We start from the raw sequence: 22,839 nt of genomic DNA, 5'->3' as shown, positions 1-22,839 counted from the left end.
ACCTGCTCACGACGCCGCGACACCACCAAGCAGCCCGCCGTCATCTCGGAGACGGGCGGACGGCGGGACACCGTCGTCGAGGAGCGCCGCGCTGGTCCCCCGCAAGTACGACTTCACCATGTCGGGCTGGCATCGTCCGGTCCTCACTGCCTTTTCTGCTTTCCCCCATGAACTGCGGTGACGTGATGAATTGTGCTTATCCGGTTAACAATTGTGTGATCTTCAAGTGCTTTTATTTTTTTGTGGATATAATGCATTCTTGCTTTGGAACTCATCATCCTGCTTCACGCATAGGAGTGCTGCAGCGGCATGGCCTTGTGCTGAAGTGCGCTACTGCACGGCGTGAGAGGACTGCAGCGACGTCCTGAGGCAACAGTGCTGCTGCAGCTGCCTCAGTGCTGCTACAGCGTGGGGTGATTGGCCTGCGGCTGCGTGGACCGTGGAGGTCTACGGTGACTCGGCCGGCAGCGGCGTGGAGGCGTGTGACAACTCGTCTCCGGTGGCGCGACGGGAGGAACGAGTGGGCCCAGTGGGAGACAAAGAAAGACACTAGGGGCAGGGGCGGTCATTTGACATGGGGCTGCTGACTCAGATCCACGCTGGCGTGAGGTGTTGGCATACCACGTGAGTAAAACTGGTAATTTTATATTGTTTTTCTCTTTTTTCTGCTAAAATCATTGTGCCAATTCTAAGAGTGCTATATCAATACTAGCCGTCTGTTGTAACGGTGAAAAGTTAAATGTCCCCACGTTACGGAACCGGAATCCGGTACGCAACAGCAACGACCAACCAACCGGAGCCGACAAGGACAGGAAATCGCCACCGCGGCACCGCCCACCGCCGCCCGCCCGCCCCCATATTAATTAACAGCCGCGCGCGCACGGTGAAGTTCTAGTTCCGCCCGCGTCCGGGATCGCTGCTCCTCGACTCGATTCGATTGATTGGTTCCGTCTCGACTTTCAGGTGAGGCGACCTTTCCTCTTCTTCAAATCGCTGTTTTTTTTTGTTCCCCACCCAGTCCGTAATCTGTGAATCTCGCCGACGATTTTTGGGGTTCTCCTCCCTTGCTCGATTTGTTTGCTTGACTGATTGGCCCCCTTCCTCGGTTGCTCTCCGTTCCCCCGCCCTCCCTTGCCGATCGGCTTCCCAGTCGATCTCTCGCCGGGGTTGGTTCCCCGTGTTCTGCTGGATCTGGAAGGGGGCTGCCCTCGGTTCCCGGCTAACCGAAATTAACTGGTTTTCTTGAAGCTCTGTAGTCTGTACTGTATGTGATGTATTTCTTCCCATGGCAGGTTGACAAGGAAAGCATCGCCAGTTCACCATACAGATGGGTTCCAAAGCGCCTTTCTGTCTCGCGCTCCTCTTGCTGCTCGTCGCCGCCTGGGGACCTGCTGCAGAGGCCAGGCGTCTTGCACCTGCTGCACAGTCCAACGATGCTGGTAACAGACTTGGCATCCTTGTGTTGTCTTCTTACTCAGGGACTCCATATCAGCACCGTTGACTTACTCTTATGCTGCAAAACTATAATCACCGTTGGTTGCACTATTTGTTTCTGTTATTTCATAGAAAGTATCATCAATTCATTATGTTCTCACTCAGGGACTCCATATCAGCACCGTTGACTTACTTACGCTGCAAAACTATAATCACCGTTGGTCGCACTCTTTGTTACTACTGTTATTTCATAGATAGAAAATATCATCATGTCATGCTGGTTTGCTTATGTACAATTGTACATCTCCTTTACCCAAAAGGTGCAGTGGTCGTATGTCTAGATGTTTAGGGTACTAAACAGTTAACATGATTACTAGATAAGTTGAAATTAAGCATGTTTTATTTTCTGATCCTCCTATGCCAATTGCTTGGGTGGCATATATAGATACTACATAACATACCATAGGCTCAGCATGGCATCCATCCACTGCAACCCATGAAACATCCTTTCCTTATTAGTAGTGCTGGATCTTTTGCCTGCAGATTGGATCATACCCAGTTTATTGCCTTCTCACTTTTTCTTCATCTTGTGTAGTTGAACTCCCAGATCATGGCTCGACCTTGAAGGAACAAATTTCTTCAACCAAGATTCCTGTCCATCTCAAGGGTAGCGGCCCACTATGCTCAGCCTGTGAAAACTTCACGGGCGAAGCTGTCAGTTATCTCAGCGAGAAACAGACACAAGATAAGGTCATGGAATTCCTTCATGACGCTTGCTCTAAGTCATTCTCCTTTGAAGAGAAGGTGATCATCTTGAACATATTTTGTTTATTCTTATATAACTATAGATGTGTATGTATTGTAGAAAATTAAAATATTGGCACGGTTGCAAGATATTAAATACATAAACATTTGGTTTCCATACTATATACCGTGCTGGGAAGGTGCTGCCTAAAATTAAATAATATACTATGTGGGTTTACTGTAATTTTCTCTAACAACTTCCCTATCTCTGCAGTGTGTTGAATTGATGGACTCTTATGCAACTCTCCTGTTTGCCAAGATTACCGAGATCAAACCAGAAGCGTTCTGTAAACAGTATGGCCTGTGCAGGGACACGGCTATTTTCTCCGGTGTGAGAAGTAACAGCACATGTGTGTTCTGCCACCATCTGCTTGATGAAATTATGTCCAAACTGAAAGATCCAGATGCGGAGGTAATAGTTTCGCGTCATTTACTTGTTCCCTACCATGAGTTGCCATTCTGTGTCTGACATTTTCCACTTGATTGATGTCTGCAGCTTGAGATAATTCAGATTCTTATCAAGGAGTGCAATAAGATCGAAGGTCATGTTCAGCAGGTAAGCTATTTGGCTTTTGATGTGTGTAAACTTTTCACCCCTCAACTCACTATATGACAGATTTACTTTCCTGTCATATAAAAAATCTGAATGATTTGCAGAAACGCTAATTCTTAAAAAAAAAAAAACAGATATGATCATGCACAACTTATATTGGGAATCGTTTTCTTGCTCAGTTGATTTGCGATGACATGATATGCAATGGCATGGGCTAATCTTGTTTTCGTGCTGGCAGTGCAAGAAGCTGGTCCTGCAATACATTCCCCTCGTCCTGGTGAACGGTGAGAAGTTCCTGGAGAAGAATGATGTTTGCGCGCTCCTACAGGCGTGTCCAGCCAGCCAGAAGAAGACTTTCAGCTCAGTCTTGCAGGGAGCGTTGCTGAGTGATGCTTGAATTGAAGGTTGGAGAAGAACACGCGAAGCGTTTAGCGGTGGTTGGAAATAGTGTGTCCAAGTGCCGTGTTGTACATATATATAATTGTCATATATAAATGCATGATGAAGGACGTGTCTTGTGCCCTGCATTCTTTTCATCTTGTATCATAATAATCACGTCGTCTTAAGTAATTTTTTATGGACATCCAGAGGGATGAAGGGTAAAACATTTGTATCAAAATAAACACATTGTCTTAAGCTACGGATGCAGACAATCAATTTATTATATATCCAGAAAATTTCAGCACTGGTGGCGTGTAAACTGCAGATGCTGCAGTATTCTATTTTGTTTGCATCAAAGGTTGCAGATTTCAGAGTGCGAACGAGAGATTTCAGAGTACGAACGAGAGATTTCAGAGAAAACAGAAACTTCCATCAAAACTGTAGAATTGTATAGGCCAACTCGACAGCTTGTATTGATCGTATATGGTTTTCATATATAGGTTACAAGGGCCTTTGGCCATGAACACACACACGCACTATACACTGAGTGGATGAACGCAGGATGCGGGCGCCGTGGAGACTGGGCGTGCGTGTGTGTGCGACGGAGCGCGCTGTGCGGAGGCAGTTGGCGAGCTGAGTGCGCGAAACCGTTCGGGAGTGCGTTGGACGCGGGCATGCTGAAGACTCGGCGCTCTTAGCCGTTGGAGACATTGATCCGCTGACACCCCCCCTCAGTCTTGACGTCGCCGTTCGTGACGGAGAGACTGTCGCGGAAGTCGAAGAAGAGCGCGGAGGGAAGCCCTTTGGTGAAGACGTCCGCTAGCTGCCGTGCGCTCGGAACATGGGTGACACGAAGTTCACCGACGGCGACCTTTTCCCTGACAAAATGGATGTCCAGTTCTATGTGCTTGGTGCGCCGATGGTGGACTGGGTTCCGAGACATGTACACCGAGGATATATTGTCACAAAACGCCACCGTCGCTGTGGGCACCTTGCAAAGCAGCTCACCGAGGAGTTGTCGAAGCCAGGAGCATTCGGCGACGGCGTTGGCGATCGCGCGGTACTCCGCCTCCGCGCTGGATCGGGACACCGTAGTTTGCCGCTTGGACGACCATGAAATGAGCGAGGAGCCGAGGAAGACGCAGAACCCCGACGTGGACCGACGGGTGTCCGGGCAACCCGCCCAGTCCGCGTCCGAGTAGGCTGAGATCGTCGGCGTGCTGATGGCTCGAAGCTGGACGCCGAGAGTAGCCGTGCCCTTGATGTACCGCAGGATGCGCTTCAGCATAGTCATGTGCACATCACGCGGCGCGTGCATATGCAGGCAAACTTGTTGCACGGCGTACGCGATGTCAGGTCGCGTGATCGTCAAGTATTGGAGAGCACCTGCAAGACTCCGATAAGATGTTACATCAGCGACCGGTGTGCCTTCAGTTGTGGATGCCTTAGGCTTCGTGTCAGCCGGTGTGAGAACTGAATTACAGTTCGCCATCCCGGCGCGTTCCAGCAAGTCCTCGGCATACTGGGCCTGCGAAAGGAAAAATCCAGTGGCATTGCGACGAACGTTGATGCCGAGGAAGTGGTGAACTGGTCCCAGATCCTTGACGGCGAAGGCATCATGTAGGCGTTTGATGATACGGCGGAGCAGCTCGGTTGTTGACGCAGACAAGATCATGTCGTCGACGTAGAGTAAGAGGTATGCCGTGGAGCCGTGCTTGCTGTAGACGAACAGGGACGTATCGGCTTTGGACTGAATGAAGCCGAGGGAGGTGACGTGCGCGACGAAGCGCTCGAACCACGCCCTGGGAGCTTGACGGAGTCCGTAGAGCGACCGTGTTAGGAGACAGACGTCGTTCGGCCGAGCTGGATCGACGAACCCGGCCGGTTGCTGACTGTAGACACGTTCACGCAAGTTGCCATGCAGGAACGCATTTGAGACATCCAGCTGATGCGCCGGCCAGCCCTTGCTTGCAATGAGTGTGAGAACGGTGCGAATGGTGGCTGGCTTGATCACCGGCGAGAAGGTCTCACCGAAATCAATTCCGGCGCGTTGATTAAACCCACGAACGACCCACCGAGCCTTGTAGCGCTCGAGGGTGCCGTCGGGATTCAATTTATGCTTGAACACCCACTTCCCAGTGATCACGCGTGCACCGGGTGGTCGCGGCACGAGGGACCAAGTCTGGTTGGCTTGGAGCGCATCGAACTCGGCTTTCATCGCAGCATACCAGTGGGGATCCTTGACAGCCGAGCGAACACTGCGAGGGATTGGAGAGATGGATCCCATGGCCGCCAAAGCATACTTCGGGTTGGGCTTGGTAATGCCAGCGCGGGCACGGGTGACCATCGGATGGCCCGCGGGCGCAGTAGTGGACGACGTCGGCGCAGACGGTGTCGAAGGAGAGCTCGGTGATGGAGCACGGTCATTCGGCATGGTTGTAGGAAATGCCGGTGGTGACAAAGGTGTCGTGGTCGACGTTGACGGATGATGAGCGCCACGAGCTGTGCGCAGCCGACGCGGGTGAAGAGGCAGTGCCGCGACCAAGGACGGTGGCGCGCCCATGGGCGGCGGAGGGCACGGCGCATCGTCGTCGTAGGCGTCACACCGGGAGCCCAAGGAACGTGGGGCAGCGTCAGGGGCGTTGCTGGTGTCGCGGAACGGGAAGACGTCTTCGTCGAAGGTGACGTGACGCGAGGTGATGACGCGTCCGGTGTCGGGGTTGAAGCAGCGGTAGCCCCGGTGATCAGCCGGGTAGCCGATGAACACGCACGGCGTCGATCGAGCGGCGAGCTTGTGAGGCGATGTCGCGATCAGGTTGGGGAAGCACCGGCACCCGAACACCTTGAGCTCGTCATAAGTAGGAGGAACACCGAAGAGGAGGGCGTAGGGGGTGGTGGTGCCGGTAGCACGGCATGGGCGCCTGTTAATCAAGTACACTGCCGTGGCTAGGGCCTCCGCCCAGAACGGCAAGGGAGCTGCACTGTGGATTAGTAAAGTGCGCAAACAATCGTTAGTAGTGCGAAGAACACGCTCGGCTTTGCCGTTCTGCTGCGACGTATACGGGCACGAGAGGCGGAGCTGGATGCCGTGGGAGGAAAGGAGCAGGCGCATGGCCGAGGAATCGTATTCCCCACCGTTATCTGTCTGGAAGGCGAGGATAGGCAGTCTGAACTGGGTGTGTACATATGAGATGAAGGATTTGATCGTGTGAAAGACGTCAGACTTGTTGCGGAGGGGCACAGCCCACAAGTAATGAGTATAGTCATCTAGAAAAACAACATAGTACTTGAACCCAGAATGACTGAATGTCGGTGAAGTCCAAACATCAGAGTGAACAAGTTGAAAAGGGAAAAACGACTGAGTTACTGAATTAGAAAATGGTAAACGGTGATGCTTGCCCAAACGACAAGATGAACATGAGTGAGCATCAGCTTTATTACACTGGAATGAAAAATTCTGTAAAATCTGAGAGGTGACTGGAAGACCGGGATGTCCCAGCCGCTGATGCCACAGGGATGCCGCCGAAGCTGCTGTGAGAGCCTGATGATGTTGCTTGCGAAGAGGGTAGAGATCACCGCGGCTATCACATCGGAGCATCTCCGCCCTGGAAGCTAGATCCTTGATGGAAAGACCAGAGGGGTCAAATTCAATAGAAACATTATTATCGCGTGTGAGGCGACGAACTGAAATCAGGTTTTTAATGAGTGAAGGAGATACAAGAACATCATTCAAATGTAGTGGAGAGGTGGCAGTAGGAATGACTGTTTGTGCGCGATGCGTGACCGGCATCTGAGCACCATTGCCCACTGTGATTTTGGAAGAGAAAGGTTGAAGAACGGAGTTGGGAACGTTACCAGGTGAGGAGGACATGTGGGATGTAGCGCCGGTGTCAAAGTACCAATCGGAGGTGCTCTGAGGTTGGGACGACGCGCCGACGGAGTGGAGCGCGGCGTAGAGGCCTGCCATGTCGTAGGGGTTGGCAACGCCGGACGACGGCTGATGATGAGCGGCCGTCATGGCCTGTTGAGGCTGGAACGGTGGCCGAGGTCCCAAGACGCCAGCGCCAGGGGCCCGGAAGGGCATGGGCCAAGCTTGCACCATGCCCTGCCACGGGTTGTAGCCGGCGGCGTACGGGGCGGCCTGGGCGGTTTGGTTGTTGGAGGAGTGGCCGCCGCGCGCCGAGCCGCCGCCGTTACCGCGCCCGCGGCGCCGATCGCCGCGATTGTTGGGGCGGCCGCCAGAATTGCGGCGGTTGTTGTCACGCGGTGCCGAAGAGCCGAAGGAGCCGTCGGTGGATCCGGAGGACGAGCCGTGGTTGCCGGAGGATCCGCCGGGGCGGTCACCGTGGGAGGCGGCAAGAGCCTGGGTCGCCTCGGTGTTGGCATCGTGATCGGCGCCGAGCTCTTCAAGAATGAGAAAGGACCGCGCGCTCATGAAGGTGTGAGGCGGGTACTTGGAGGTGACGACAGGCTTGACGTAGCGGTACTTCGGATTGAGGCCACGGAGGAGGTTGAGCACTTGGCTCGGCTCGGAGACGGGGTGGCCGATGTCGCGCAGCTGATCGGCGAGCCGCTTGAGCTTGGTGCAGTAGGCGTTGATGGTCATGTCGCCTTGCTGCAGCGTGCGCAGCTCGGCCTCTAGGTAGACGGCGCGTTGCAGCTCGTTGTCCTGGAAGATGCCGATGACGGCGTTCCAGAGAGTGAACGCGTCGTGGCGGTCACGGCGGATGATGTCGAAGACGCCTTTGGAGACCGTGGCGAGGATCCAGTTGACGACGCAGGCGTCGACCATGCGCCAGTCGCCAGTGCGGTCCGCATCGGTGGTGACGTAGCGGACGTGGCCTTGAAGACCGAACTTGCAGAGGGTAGAGTCGAAGAAGAGACGCCACTGGCCGAAGTTGCCTTCGTCCATGTCGAGGATGACAGGGACATGGTGGCGAATGGAGATGCCCTGAATCCGATCGGCGTTGGCAGGGATGACTTCGTAGTCATCATCGGAGGAGTCGGAGTGGACAGACATGGCTGGGGTTTGCGGAAGCAGTAGTTGAAGGAAGAAGAAGAAGAACGTAGGCGAAAGATACCATGTAGAATTGTATAGGCCAACTCGACAGCTTGTATTGATCGTATATGGTTTTCATATATAGGTTACAAGGGCCTTTGGCCATGAACACACACGCACTATACACTGAGTGGATGAACACAGGATGCGGGCGCCGTGGAGACTGGGCGTGCGTGTGTGTGCGACGGAGCGCGCTGTGCGGAGGCAGTTGGCGAGCTGAGTGCGCGAAACCGTTCGGGAGTGCGTTGGACGCGGGCATGCTGAAGACTCGGCGCTCTTAGCCGTTGGAGACGTTGATCCGCTGACAAAAACAGCACGACTCATTTCGTTCAGTGGTTGCTTCGATCGACGGAAGCAATGCCACCTCCTCCTAAAATGATGTCCTGATCATGCACTTTCACTTTTGATGAGATTGAAATTTTGGTCAGTTTGGGCATAAACAATGGCTCTTCCCAGACTCCCAAGCACATAGCCGGCCGATGCAGGAGTCATAGGGACTGCGGATGCGGAAGAGTAGAGTCAGCCCAAGCCGTCCGGAGAGGAGCAGGGGGATGGCGACGCCTCGCCGGCTCATCCGGGAGCGGCCGAGGCGGCGGTGGCTTCCCTCGTGGCAGTCCGCCCCCACGAGATCCCGCCGTTGATGAGTGCGGCCGCCACCTTCTTCTTCGTAAGCCAACCTTTGATCCATCTCTCGCCGTAGTCGTCCGGCCCCGTTCCTGCAAGGTTACGTGACGCCATCTGCTGAATTGTTTGTGTTGGAGACGCAGATCCTGAGCGCCTACTTCGTGGTGCTGCCGCTGCGGGACGAGGGCGCCATCTCCCTGGGGCTCGACACCCTCCGGGGCCTCTTCGCCGGCTCCCTCCTCCTCACCGTCGTCGCTGCCCCCATCGCCTCCCTCGCCTTCTCCCTCCCCTCCATCCCCAAGCCCAAGGTTCGTCCGTCCGTGCCACCTCCCTTTCCTAGCTTGGGCGCATCCATTAGTTTGAGAATCATAAAATTAACCCCGGTGATAAATTGATAATGTGGGTCTGTACTGGTCAGCTGGTCCCTATAAATTGTGTTGTTAATCCTATAGAAATCAAGCAATGACCCCATTGATACAATAGAGATGAGCACAATGGAATTGATGGCTGGCTCCACCCCTGGTCTGGTTCAATCATTTCCCTCACGATTGATTTGTGTTTCTTGTTTCATTGTACACAAAAATTAGGATTTGTTACTGTTTAAGCTCTAAAGATTGGATATTTGTATTTGTTATTATGTTGCGAGATGTAGGTGGACTCCTGGCCCTCCTTTGTCTGTGGGATTCTTGGCATTATTTGTGTTGCTTTTATGCATTGCTGTTTAAAGTGTTCCTGAAACACCGACTTATTTTCTGCACTTGCTGTTTATAAGTGTACAAATAGTAAAATTAGTTGAATGATTATGGCCCTTTTCTTTTAGGCTCCGTTTGGATCCCTGGAAATGAAACTCATTCCAGGAATCATATTCTAGCAATCATATTCAGCAAGAAATGAGTTACTCAAAATTTGTTTCAATTCAAATGTTTTGTTTGGTTCCACATGGAATCCTTTTCAAAGAATCAGTTTCAAATGTTGTTTGGATGATTAAAATACAGAATCTCCAATCACAGCTCTCCCTCTCCCTGTACTCACTTGGCAAATACGATCATTGTGCCGCATTTGATCTGCAAGTTGTCTGCCAAGTTGTCTGCCGAGATGGATATCCCAGCCCACAGCAGTTGAATCAGCAACGTCCACAACTGAGACTTGTCAGCTGCCGATAGGAACTTCGTCTAGAAACAGCAGGCCCTGGAGTCCCGGCTCGTAGCACAGGAGGTGCAACAAGCCGGAGCCTCCCACCACCACGGCGCGTCATGATGCCACGACAGCAGCCCCTACAAGCTTCAGGATGTGAGCCGCCCTGCTAACACACAGGAGCGGGCGAGACGAGAATAGCGACAGCAAAGGGGGTCCTGGGAAGAAGACGAGACGAGGGTGTAGCTCCGCGAGGAGGACGAGAAGGGGGTCGGCGTCGTGGGGGAGGCCTCAGACTCGCACACCCCCATATCGAAGGAGGACGAGACAACGTCGAGGAGGGCCGCAAACCAACGAAGTGAAGATCGTAGATCTGAAACTCCAAAACAAGGGATTGAATGGCTATGGAGGGAGCAGGAGGAGGCAGCACATCTCAGACATGACGAGGAGAGCGAGGTGGTGGAGGTCTCCGAAGGGGGTGCGATGGGGAGGCCGGGAAAGAGCGGCGGCGTTGTCGGGGAGGGGGGGTGTCGGCGATGGCAGAGAAAGAGCTTGCAGTGTACGAGTCAACTCCCTGTGATCTGGTTTTCCACATTCCGTTTTTCAACCTGAGAATTGGAACCAGGCCAAGTTTTGGTCTCTGGAAAGGCCTAGAATCTCAGTTTCCAATTCAAAGCGGCAGACAAACAGGCCGGCCTTGGAAAGTGATTCCAATTCAACCTAATTCTAAGGATCCAAACTGGCCAAAGATTTTCCCCTTTAGTATTGATTGTTTGATTTATCTATTATTTCTTTCATTTTTAGTGAACTTTTCCATTTTCAGAATTTAGATAATCTTGTAAAACTATTTACATAGTAGAAATTACGTGGAAATTATTCTTTTATAATGATACAAGCTAATTCTATCATGTATATATCTTCTTTCAGGCTTTGGTGATGATACACAGATTTTTCAGCATATCTCTTCTTGCATTTTTTGTGCTTTGGTATACCTCTACACCGGGGCAGTCAGGAACTACCTCCCAGGTAATAGATGCCGATGAACGTTTGCTGTCCATATCCATCAATATTACCACAATTCCTTGCAATATTTGGAAAACTAACTGTCCAAGAATACTTCTTTCACTTCACCACTTTGTATGTGCATCAAATTTTCTTTTATTGGAATCTTGAGCAACAATTCCTGACACAAAAGAGTTGTTGCCCTTTGTTCTCTTGTCTGATAATGAAGTCAAGTGAAGGAGGTTCAGATAAACCTGCAGGATGGAGAAATCAGAGCTGGTTCTACATAGTTGTGAGAATAAGTTTGTTTCTTTGGGTATGTCCTTTCCTAATGACGACTGTTCATGTTTTAAAGACTCAAAGATGATAATTGATTTGAATAACTCTCTTCATCTGAAGGTTGCTTTGCTAAATCTCATTACAATATCAGTCAACTTGGGCAAGGGTAATTGATGTCATGGACAGTGAGGTACCATTTACTATTGCGCCAATAATCATGTAGTTCTTATTACTTACTGCCTGTTCAACCCTTTTCTTGTTCTTCAGTTTCTTATTTCTCTTTTAGTTCAGTCAGGTTCAAGATTATTTGGTTTTATTGGGGCTGGTGCTACGCTAGGGCAACTTTTTGGTTCATTGTTTGCTGCAAGTATGGCATGGCTGGGACCATGTATGTATCATTCTCTTGAGTAAATTAATGAATTAGTTTCTAATGTTTCATGGAATGTGACTTCACATCTCCCAATTGTTCCTCAGTTCTGCTCCTATTTTCTTCACTCTTGATGGAACTTGCTGCTCTCTCATCAAAAGGAATTTGTATTGATGATGGAAATCATGCTTCGGCTGAATATGAAATCCTTTTGGACACTAATTACATGTTATCCATTCGTCTCCCTGATAAGTTCCCTGATAAGTTCGACCTGATCTGTATGTTTTATAGAAAACATTTCTGGGTCGCTTTCCATTATCAAACTTTGAGCCGCAAACATTTTCCCTCTATTCATGATCAACTATATCTTTGTGACAATCTATTGACAATTTGTATTTCAGACCTCTATTAGAAAACTCAGCTTTTGCAATAAATATATAGGCTTCACTGATGATTTTACTTTATCTTTTGCTGCTTCCCATATCCGCGGGTTGCAATCTAAGACATTCCAATCTGTTGCTAACTGCAGGGCAGGACAATCTCCAAATACCATGGCTGATGATGAAATGTCTTCACTGGCCACTTCACCTAGATCAGCTATCCAATCTCAAAAATCCAAATCTGAATTTTTCATAATGTTTGAAGGTTTCTGGCTGATCTTGCGATCACCCTACCTTATATACATATCTCTGTTTCTTTGGTTAAGTGCAGTCGTCTCATCTGTATTTTACTTTCAGGTATGGTTATTCTGTATATGTGTATTGCCATGCATCATTGAGCTTGTTTCTTTATTGCACTGTCATAATCATAATACAAATGAGCCATCTTTTACTCCCTAATTACCTTTTCTCCATGATTTTCAGAAAGTGACGATAGTTGCTACTACAATATCAAGCCCAACGGCCAGAAGGAGAACATTTGCTCTGATAAACAGCTTTATAGCAGTTTTTATTCTTGCGGGACAGCTCACTTTGACTGGTATTTTGCATCTATTGATTATTCTCCGTTCACTCTATTCAGTAGCCCCAATACCTTATGATACATCAAACCATAAGTGAAACTGTCGACACGAAAATATCGACACACAGCAAGCCAGAAGGATCTGCTTAGGATGAGCCCGGAGATCCGCTTGGCTTCAACGCAGGGTTAGTCGATCCTGCGTATTCCTCCCGACATGTGCCAGTTAATTTGACCCTGCAATTGACAAGGAGAGAAAGTTTATCAGTAATTTAAGGTGGAACATACTCGTATTTGCCCAGACAGTTCTAAGTGTGCCGCTTCGAAAGCAGTCAGACGGGAAAATCGACTAAATAGTCGATACGTGTAGAAATCGGCTGTTATGGACTGTAAAGCTCGTGGGTAGCGATTGATTTTATATTGACAGGTACAGTACACGTATATGTAAGTGAGATCATCAGCTAGGCAGATATTACCAGTATAAAGCATTGAGCCGATGAATCTAACGAGAAAGGATATAACATGCGAACAAATCGACTGTCTGATACAAATGGACCTACAAATACTCTGAATCTAATTTGTTACCATCAACAGTGAGGTTCGATCGGATTGACGACATCTATGATGATAATAACAAACTAAACCCAAAGAATCCGTAAAAACATCTATACTTCAATAGGCTTTTTGAAAGACATGCTATACGTGAAGGCTCGGATGAATCGGCTAAAATAGCCGATTCAGGTGAAGAGGGACTACAGCGTGTGAACAATCGATTATTTTACGTGGACAAACCTATAAACTCATCAGACTTAACCTGCTATATCTAACAGTGGGGTTCGACCGGATCGATGCAGCCGTGATAAATACAACAAATCAAACCTTTAAAGTAGACAGATTTATTCACGTTTAACAGAATCATGTAAACATACTGTAGGCGTTAAAGCATAGGTGATCGGCTATTTAGCCGATGTAGGCATAACAAACAGTTAAGGTCATGCTTGATCGAGAACAAATCTACCAACTAGTATCCTCCAATCTAAAATGCTATTAGTCGGGATCAACTGGATCGTTACAGCCATAATAGCGAACTGTAGATTAGATTTAACTAACCAGCAAACATCTTTAAGATCATACATGTCTTAACCGTGTACTATACATGATCAAGATCGAAGTAGAACAGCCGATGAAACATAACCCGTCACTCAGAGTAAGAAATATCGTGTTGTAGCAAGGCAAACGACGGACTAAAAGGATATGAGGCCGATCTAAATCGATCTCGACCGGGCAAGTTAATGTTGCTGCAATCTAACGACAATAAAAACATCAGGAAGATTGGTAACTTAATGAATCTACCCAAAGGACATCACCCTTAGGTAAAGCCGATAACTTGACCTTAATCTAATTCGAGCAGTAGAGGTTGACCGAATCGATGCAACTGTACCTGAACTAGATAAGAGTCAATAATTAGCTTATACTAGAGTTCACAGTGGAGGTCGAACTTAACCGATGCAGCCGTACAAACAGAAGTATAAGCCATGACGATACTTATAGACAAGCCGGAGGTCGGTCGGACCGATGCAGCCCTGCTTGTTAAAAAACTCGCTGAGATCTACTTTACTCTTACTTCAAAGGTTGGCACGGAGCCGAAAAAAGTAAATTATATTTGATTGATTGGATCCTTTTTTACAATAGCCGGGGTTCAATATTTATACCCAGAACCTAAGCATAAATCATACTTAAGCATGACTCATTATAATCTTTGGCATAAGAGAAAATATTCCTAATTTAAGATAACTTGGACTCTAATCTTTCTCTTTTTTAGAGTCCGACATGTTTTTTCCCGACGTCAACCGTAGTTTTTTGTTGTTATCTGTTGGCGTCATCTGAAGAGAGCCGATTCTAGTGCTGCATTTGAATCAGCCGATACCGACCTTTATGCAATCGATTCCTTAATGACACGATCTTGGGAGCTTCGAGTTCCCGCATTCTTCTTTCCAAATTTTGGTGTAAACACATGCCCCCCAATTTTTGGATAAAAGTAATTTTATTCTAAAATTATCATGTCTGTACCTCCGATAGGTTCGTAGTCACGGGTAGAGAATCTTGATCTGGGGTCTACCGTCTTTGCTAGCTTATGAGCCCATGCTCCAAAGCTTTACGAGAGCATCATTGCTTCACGGGCGTTTGGATCCATCTTTCCATGCCGACTATAAAATGTCTTGAAAGCATCTAGGCTCCTAGTTGGGTTTCGGTGATTAATGACAATACGTGATTACTGTAACTAACGTGTGTTTTGCAGAAATAATTAAGTTAGGTCACGGTAATGGAGATCGAATGGGCAATCAAGGTTGCCATGCCCTTTCGATGGAAATCGTTTCGGTTTTCAAAGGATAAACGACAAGGTTAAGGATGGACTAATTCTAAGTATCGATTGGAATTGGAGAGACACTTAGAGTAGTTTATGACTTTGTTTTTTCTTTGGCCGTACTATTAAGGGGGCTATGAACGAGTAGCTTGACCTAGGTGAGTCTAGTGAGTTAGGTGTGGTGCACACTTGTTAAAACTAGCACTATGTAGCTTCAAAATAGCCCTTTGATCCAATGAAGCAAACTTCATTCACATATGATCGAGAGTTGGAAGTGAATGGATGGTCAAATACTGACCGGACGCTGGCTCCGGTGTGACCGGACGCTGGTTCAGGGTCTGGTCAGTTCATTTGACCAAGGTGAAAGCGTCTGGAAGTGACCGGATGCTGTGAGGTCAAGTCACCGGACGCTGAGGGCCAGCGTCTGGTCGACTCCAGTAAGGTCCCAAAGAGGGAGAATCCTGATCGGACACGTTCGGTCAATGCTGACCGGACGCTGATCAGGTTCTGGCTACTAACCAAACACTGCTCAGCAAGTGACCGGACGCTAGGGGTCCAGCATCCGGTCGACATCAGTAAGGTTCCAGTGAGGGGGGAACATGACCGAACGCGTCTGTCCAGCGTCCGGTCAACACTTAACCACTAGAGTATGGGGTGTACTGATCAGAGCGCCTGGTCACCTCGTAGAGGCATATAACGGTTCGTTTTTCAGCCGGTGTTGTAAATACAACCTCCACTCATGTGTAGGGGCACTTTTGCTCATTCAAACAGCTAAGAAACACCTTAGAGAGTGTCAAGAAGAGCAGGGTCCTAGTGAGGTGATTGAGATTTGAGAATCCCAAAGAGAGCCCTCATTAGTAAAGATCAAGAGTAGCAAAGTGTGCATCCACCATTCTTGTTAGGCTTGTCGTGGTCAAGTGAGAGTTCGTGCTTGTTACTCTTGGTGATCGCCATCACCTAGATGGCTTGGTGGTGATTGAGAGCTTGGTGATCATCCGGAGAGCTTGTGGATGACCCAACTCAAGTTGTGAGCGGTTGTGGGTGATTCACCGCGACGGAGTGTCGAAGAATCAACCCGTAGAGAGCACTTAATCCTTGCGCGGATCAAGGGGTAGCTACACCCTTGCGCGGGTGCTCCAATGAGGACTAGTGGGGAGTGGTGACTCTCCGATACCTCGGCAAAACATCGCCGTGTTCCTCCTTCTCTATTTACTTTGAGCATTTACTTTGAGTACTTACTTTGAGCAATTCAATTCTTGTCTTTACATTCATAGAATTGCCATGCTAGAGTAGGATTGGAACTTAGGTTGCAATTCTTTTGTGCGGTAGAACAATTAGAAACACTTTCTAGGCATAAGGGGTTAATTGGGCTAACCATAGGATTTAATTATTGCAAAGAAATTTAGAATTAGCCCAATTCACCCCCCTCTTGGGCATCTTGATTCTTTCAATTGGTATTAGAGCCTCGTGCTCATATATTTAGGCTTAACTGCCTAGAGCAAGATGTCTCACGGGGATGGACCTCCTCCTATCTTTGAGGGAGATGATATTTCTTATTGGAAAATTCATATGGAGGCGTATCTAGAAGCTCTAGATGTGGGTATTCTTAGAGCCGCCTCACAAGACTTTCCAAAACCTTGGGATGCTACTCACCTACAAGGCGATGAGGTGAATTACGAGAAGGGGAATGCAAAGGCTCGAAACACCATCTTTAGAGGCCTTTGCAAATATGTGTTCAATCAGATGAGGAACCGCAAAGATGCCCATGCAATATGGTCGGACGTTTGTGCACTCCATGAGAAAACTAAGAGTGAGCGTGAGGAACGCTATCATCTTGTCATGAAAAAGCTTAATTCTTTTGAAATGCTTCCTAAAGAATGTGCTAATGAAATATATTCACGTTTGAATGTTCTTGTAGAGGAAGTCAATGGGTTTGGACTCACTCAAATGCAACCATCCGATGTTGTAAGAAAGATCTTGAGTGTCCTCCCCATTGACAAATATGTGCATATTGTGATCATGCTACATCAAGGTGATCTTTCCACGCTACATTGACACAAATCTTGGGTAAGATCAATACTCATGAGATGTACATGCACATCACACCTCAAGATGGTTCATCCTCTACAAAGAAGAAAGATAAGGACTTAGCATTCAAAGCTAATCAAGAGAAGGGTAAAGCAAAAATTGAGTATGAGAGCTCAAGTGATGATGAAAGTCTTGCTCTCATGGTGAAGAAGACTGCCAAGATGCTAAAGAAGCTCAACAAGAGTGGCATCAAGTTTGATGGCAAGAAGAAGTTCTTCACTAGCTCTAGAAGTAAGCCAATCTCCGAGATGGATTGCTTCAATTATGGAGAACTTGGTCATCTAGCACATCAATGCACTAAGCCCAAGAAAAATAAGTTCAAGAACAAATACAAGGGAAAGAAAGATGACTCGAGCAATGAAGAAGAAGAAGAGAAGAAGAAGAACAAGCCATACAAGAAGAAAGATGGTAAGAAGAGGGACTTCCATAAGAAGAAGAAGAGTGGAAAGGCATACATTGTCGGTGATTGGCTCACGGACATTGATTCATCTAGTGCCTCATCCGATGATGATAGTGACAACGAGAAGGTGGCCTCAATTGTTATCAACTCTTCATCATCCTCATCGCCATCACCATCATCATCCTCTACACACCTATGCCTTATGGCCAAGGGTGACCATAAGGTATCTAACAATCATGATAGTAGTGATGATGAGCATGCTAGTGATGATGATAGCGATAGTGATGATGATGAATATGAGTCACCTTCTTATGATGATCTTGATAGATTGCTAAAACAATACACTAAGATCATTATAAAAACTAGAGCTAAAAATGAAAAGCTAGAAGCTAAAAATGATTCTCTTTTAGCCAAATATGATATAGCGGAAAAGGCTAGTGTTGAACTTAAAGAAGCAAATGATGTTATATCATCCAAACTCAAGGAGCTCAAATCTTCTAAGAAAGAACTTAAAGAAAAACATGATAAACTTGAGAGGACACATAATGAGCTCATCACTAACCACAACAAGCTAGGAGAAGAATATACTACTCTTAAGATTAATTATGATAATCTTGTTATTGCTCAAGAATTTTTATCCAATGAGCCACATGATGCTACTAACGATGTTGTTAAGATTGACATAGCTACATCATGTGATGACTTGATTATTGAGAGCATTGAGCAAAGTTCTAGTAGCAAGGGCAAGCAAGTGGTTGAAGCCGATGATTATGATGAGTTTGTCAAGCTCAAGAATGACAATGAAAAGCTCAAGAAAGATCTTGAAGAACTCAAAACCACCAAGTCTATTGTGCTAGAAACTATTGTTCATGATGATGGTTTGATCCTTGAGAATAAGAAGCTCAAAGAGGAGAACAAGAAGCTCAAGGAAGAGAAAAACAATAATGCTCTCAAGGAAGAAAACAAGAAGCTTAAGTTGGAGAAAGAGCATCTTAAGATTGGATTGAGCAAGTTCACTAGAGGCAAGCATCTTCAAAGTGAGCTACTAATGAACACCGTCATGAAGATGGATAGAAGTGGCATTGGGTACTTGGCAAATCAAGAGAAGAAGGCTCAAGCTCAACAACAACATAAGTCCAAGACAAAGCCAAGGAGATGTTTTGAGTGTGGACAAGAAGGCCACTTTGCTCATGAGTGCCAAACTCCACCACCACAAACCTTGCCCAAGCATGCTAGACCTTTTGCCTTCAATGCTCACTACATGCTTAGAAAGGATTCTAGTGGAAAGATGAAAGTCATGTTCTTAGGTCCTCCCAACAAGAATAGACCTAAGAAAATTTAGGTTGGAAAGTCACTTGTTGAGAAGATGAAGGGCCCTCAACAAGTTTGGGTTCCTAAAGCTTGTCTCTTGTGTGTAGGTGAACTACAAGACCGATGGAAGTCATTGGGTTATTGATAGTAGTTGCACACAACATATGACCGGTGATCCTTGTATGTTCACCTCACTAGATGAAGAAGTAGATGGACAAGAAAGAATCACATTTTGAGATAACTCAAAGGGCATGGTCAAAGGATTGGGTAAAGTGGCTATATCAAATAATCATTCCATCTTCAATGTGCTATATGCTGCTTAATTGAGTTTCAACTTGCTATCCGACAATTGTGTGATCTTGGCTTCCAATGCTTGTTTACCGAGAAGGAGGTTGTTGTATCCAAGAAGGATGATGATCATATGATATTTAAAGGATTTATATACAACAACCTATATCTAGTGGACTTCACCTCCGAAGATGCAAACTTAAAGACATGCCTATTCATCAAAACAATAATTGGGTGGCTATGGCATAGAAGACTTGCTCATGTTGGGATGAGCTCACTCAAGAAGCTAATGAAGAATGATTTGGTGAGAGGGTTGAAGGATGTGAAGTTTGAGAAGGACAAGCTTTGTAGTGCATGTCAAGACGGCAAGCAAGTTGCAAATACCCATCCAACAAAAGCTTTCATGTCAACCATAAGAGTGTTAGAGCTTCTTCACATAGATTTATTTGGACCAACAACATACAAGAGTTTAAGAGAAAATATTTATTGTCTTGTGATTGTTGATGACTATTCAAGGTATGCATGGGTATTCTTCCTTTATAACAAATCCAAAGTTGCATCTTGCTTCAAGAAATTTGCCAAGAGAGCACAAAATGAATTTGAAGTGAAGCTCAAGAAGATAAGAAGTGACAATGGGAAAGATTTTGACAACACAAACATAAAAGCTTATTGTGATGAAGTTGGAATCAAACATGAGGTCTCTAAAACATATACTCCTCAACAAAATGGTGAGATTGAGAGGAAGAACCGGACATTGATCACTCTTGCAAGAACAATGCTTGATGAGTACAACACCCTCGAAGCTCTATGGGTGGAAGCGATCAACACCGCATGCTATGCATCCAACCGCCTATTCCTTTAAAAGTTTCTTGGCAAAACACCTTATAAGTTGCTCAATGGGAAGAAGCCGGACATCTCTTTCTTTAGAGTGTTTGGTTGCAAATGCTACATCTACATAAAGCGGCAACACCTAGGGAAGTTTTAAAGACGTTGTGATATTGGTTTTCTTGTTGGCTACTCATCAAAGTCCAAAGCATATAGAGTATTTAATTATGTCATCGGCTTGGTTGAAGAAACATATGATGTGGAATTCAATGAATCTAACAGCTCCTAAGGAGCACATGAGAATCTTGATGATGTAGGTGATGAACCATTAAGGGAGGCTATGAAGAACATTCCAGTTGGAGACATCAAGCCTAAAGATGATGAAGATGATGTACAAGTGATTGATCCATCTTCTTCATCAAGTGTGCCACAAGATGGTGAAAAAGATGGGAGAGTAGAAAATGAAGACACTCATGTCTCCCATGAATAAATGGTGGTACAAGCACAAGATGTTGATGCTCCACAACCTCCCCCTCAAGTGATCAATAGAAGAAATATACCTCTACTACAAGTTCATCCACAAGATCTCATCTTAGGGAGTCCATCAAAGGGTGTAATGACTCGATCACAAAAACTTGCTTCATTTATTGTTCATCACTCTTTTGTCTCTTGCTTTGAGCCTACTAAGGTAGAAGAAGCTTTTCAACATCCGGATTGGATAAATGCAATGCATGAAGAGTTGAACAACTTCACCCGCAATTAAGTTTGGACTCTTGAAGAGCAGCCAAAAGGTGCAAGAGTCATTGGAACAAAGTGGATGTTCCGAAACAAGCAAGATGATAAAGGCGTTGTTATGAGGAACAAGGCAAGACTAGTGGCAAAGGAGTTCTCTCAAGTTGAAGGTTTAGATTTTGGAGAGACCTTTGCACCGGTTGCAAGATTAGAAGCCATCCGTATCCTCCTTGCATATGCATCACATCATGAAATAAAACTTTATCAAATGAATGTGAAAAGTGTATTTTTAAATGGCTTTATTAATGAACTAGTCTATGTTGATCAACCTCCCGAGTTTGAAGACCCTAGATATCCTAATCATGTTTATAGATAGTCCAAGGCATTATATGGGCTTAAACAAGCCCCAAGAGCTTGGTATGAGCGTCTTCGAGACTTCCTCATTGAGAAGGGTTTCACCATTGGGAAGGTTGACACTACACTATTCACCAAGAAGCTTGATGGACATATCTTCATTTGTCTAGTATATGTTGATGATATCATCTTTAGATCATCAAATGAAGATTCATGCAAAGAGTTTGGTGAATTGATGTCGAAGGAGTTCGAGATGTCAATGATTGGAGAGCTTACATTCTTTCTTGATTTTCAAGTCAAGCAAATGAGAAGGGATTTTCATCTCTCAAGAGAAATATACAAATAATCTTCTCAAGAAATTCAAGATGTATGAATGTAAGCCAATCAAGACACCAATGTCAACTAATGGACATCTCGACCTAAATGAGGGAGGTAACCTGGTTGATCAAACTCTCTACCGCTCTATGATTGGTAGCTTGTTATATTTGACCGCATCTAGGCCCGACATCATGTTTAGTGTGTGTATGTGTGCTAGACTTCAAGCTAATCCTAAGAAATCTCATTTAATTGCCATAAAAAGAATCCTTAGGTATCTTAAGCACACACCAAGCATTAGCCTTTGGTATCTCAAAGGAGCTATATTTGAATTAGTTGGCTATTCCGATTCGGATTATGCCGGTTGTAAAGTTGATAGAAAGCACATCCGAAGGGTGCCATTTGCTAGGTAGATCACTTATGTCTTGGTCCTCCAAGAAACAAAATAGTGTGCCTTTATCCACCGCCAAAGCAGAATACATTGCCGCGGGTGCTTGTTGTGCACAAATACTTTACATGAAACAAACTTTGCTAGACTATAGAGTAGTTCTAGAAACGGTACCTCTTTTGTGCGACAATGAAAGTGCGGTAAAACTTGCAAATTCTAGAGGAATTGGACCTCTCTGGAATCGACCGGACGCTGGGTGGCAGCGTCCGGTCGCTGCCACCGGAGCGTCTAGTCAATAGGAATCGTGCGGTTTACGAACTCCTTCTCCGTTTCCTATTTCATCCCGCGGGGGACCCCTTTTTAAGTCATCGCCGTGTGCCGCCCTAGCCGTCGACTTCGTCGCGACCGCCGCCTTCCCACACCGTCGCAGCACCTCTCCGCGCCCCCGTTCCGCTGCAGCGCCTTCCCGCGCCGCCACACGTCCTGTGTCATTCCTGCACACCACCGCAGCACCGCCACCAGCCGCCGACCTGCGCCGCCAGCCACCACCGCTGTGCCACCCTACGCCCTAGCGCTGAGCAGCTCCTCGCACCGTCATGTCGTTCAGCGCCGCCAACCACCACCGCAGCGCCGCCCTCAACCCTAATGCCGTCGCCGAGCCTCTATTCAGCACCGACGAACTCGAGCCCTAGCTCCACCCTCGCTGCAACCAAGCTCGAGTGCTCTCATTGCATCGCTCGGCCTTCGCATCTCGCCGACCAGCGACCCAAGCCTTGCCGATCCGGTGGTTCCCCGTTCGTACCTCTTCTCGCCGTCTCGCCGGTTCGCCAGGTAGCAAGCATGCGTTTTAATTTCATACCTAATTGCTTGCTTTCTTAGGATTTCGTATCTCTAGATGCATAATTTAAATTATTTGTATATCCTATCTATTCCATCGTGCAGCAAGTCGGTTCTGTTGAGGTGTCAGTTAACTCGGGGCCAAGCTCGTGAGTACGGAACGAGGCCAAGCCTCGAAAGTGACAATTGATCCTTGTCAGTGGCAGTTGATTCATCTCAGATCCATTAGATGGCTCCTACGAAGAATGTCGGAGGTGGTCCCGGTGACGAGAATCCGAGGCCCCCGCCTCGCTAGCCTGCAGAACCAAAAGGCAAGGCGACAAAGAAGTTGGCAGTAAGGAA

The 22,839-nt window shown here is 47.0% G+C and overlaps 2 protein-coding genes across 15 annotated transcripts; both read left to right on the top strand.

Annotated features, from left to right (window-relative positions):
• Window positions 1-807: 807 nt before the first annotated feature.
• Window positions 808-3,476, top strand: LOC136508405 (uncharacterized). The gene is made up of 6 exons (XM_066503072.1): window positions 808-963; window positions 1,293-1,439; window positions 2,030-2,238; window positions 2,453-2,650; window positions 2,735-2,794; window positions 3,030-3,476. The coding sequence occupies exons 2-6, from the start codon at window positions 1,328-1,330 to the stop codon at window positions 3,186-3,188; spliced, it is 738 nt and encodes a 245-aa protein (XP_066359169.1). The 5' UTR covers window positions 808-963; window positions 1,293-1,327; the 3' UTR covers window positions 3,189-3,476.
• A 5,119-nt stretch (window positions 3,477-8,595) lies between these two features.
• Window positions 8,596-13,089, top strand: LOC136508383 (uncharacterized). Of its 14 annotated transcripts, none has more exons than XR_010771953.1 (8): window positions 8,596-8,898; window positions 8,999-9,163; window positions 10,917-11,015; window positions 11,221-11,307; window positions 11,391-11,460; window positions 11,566-11,658; window positions 12,167-12,374; window positions 12,501-13,089. XR_010771953.1 is itself a non-coding variant. In XM_066503052.1 (5 exons), exons 1-5 carry the CDS (start codon window positions 8,872-8,874, stop codon window positions 11,442-11,444), a joined length of 432 nt encoding a protein of 143 aa, XP_066359149.1. In that variant the 5' UTR covers window positions 8,596-8,871; the 3' UTR covers window positions 11,445-11,527. The 14 variants fall into 14 exon arrangements, 1 of the variants encoding a protein (XP_066359149.1); XR_010771950.1 differs by having other exon boundaries at window positions 11,562-11,658; XR_010771951.1 differs by having other exon boundaries at window positions 11,557-11,658.
• Window positions 13,090-22,839: the final 9,750 nt, after the last annotated feature.

Source organism: Miscanthus floridulus, chromosome 15 (assembly GCF_019320115.1).
Source record: "Miscanthus floridulus cultivar M001 chromosome 15, ASM1932011v1, whole genome shotgun sequence".
NCBI lineage: Eukaryota > Viridiplantae > Streptophyta > Magnoliopsida > Poales > Poaceae > Miscanthus > Miscanthus floridulus.
This window is presented reverse-complemented; position numbering and strand designations above follow the sequence as displayed.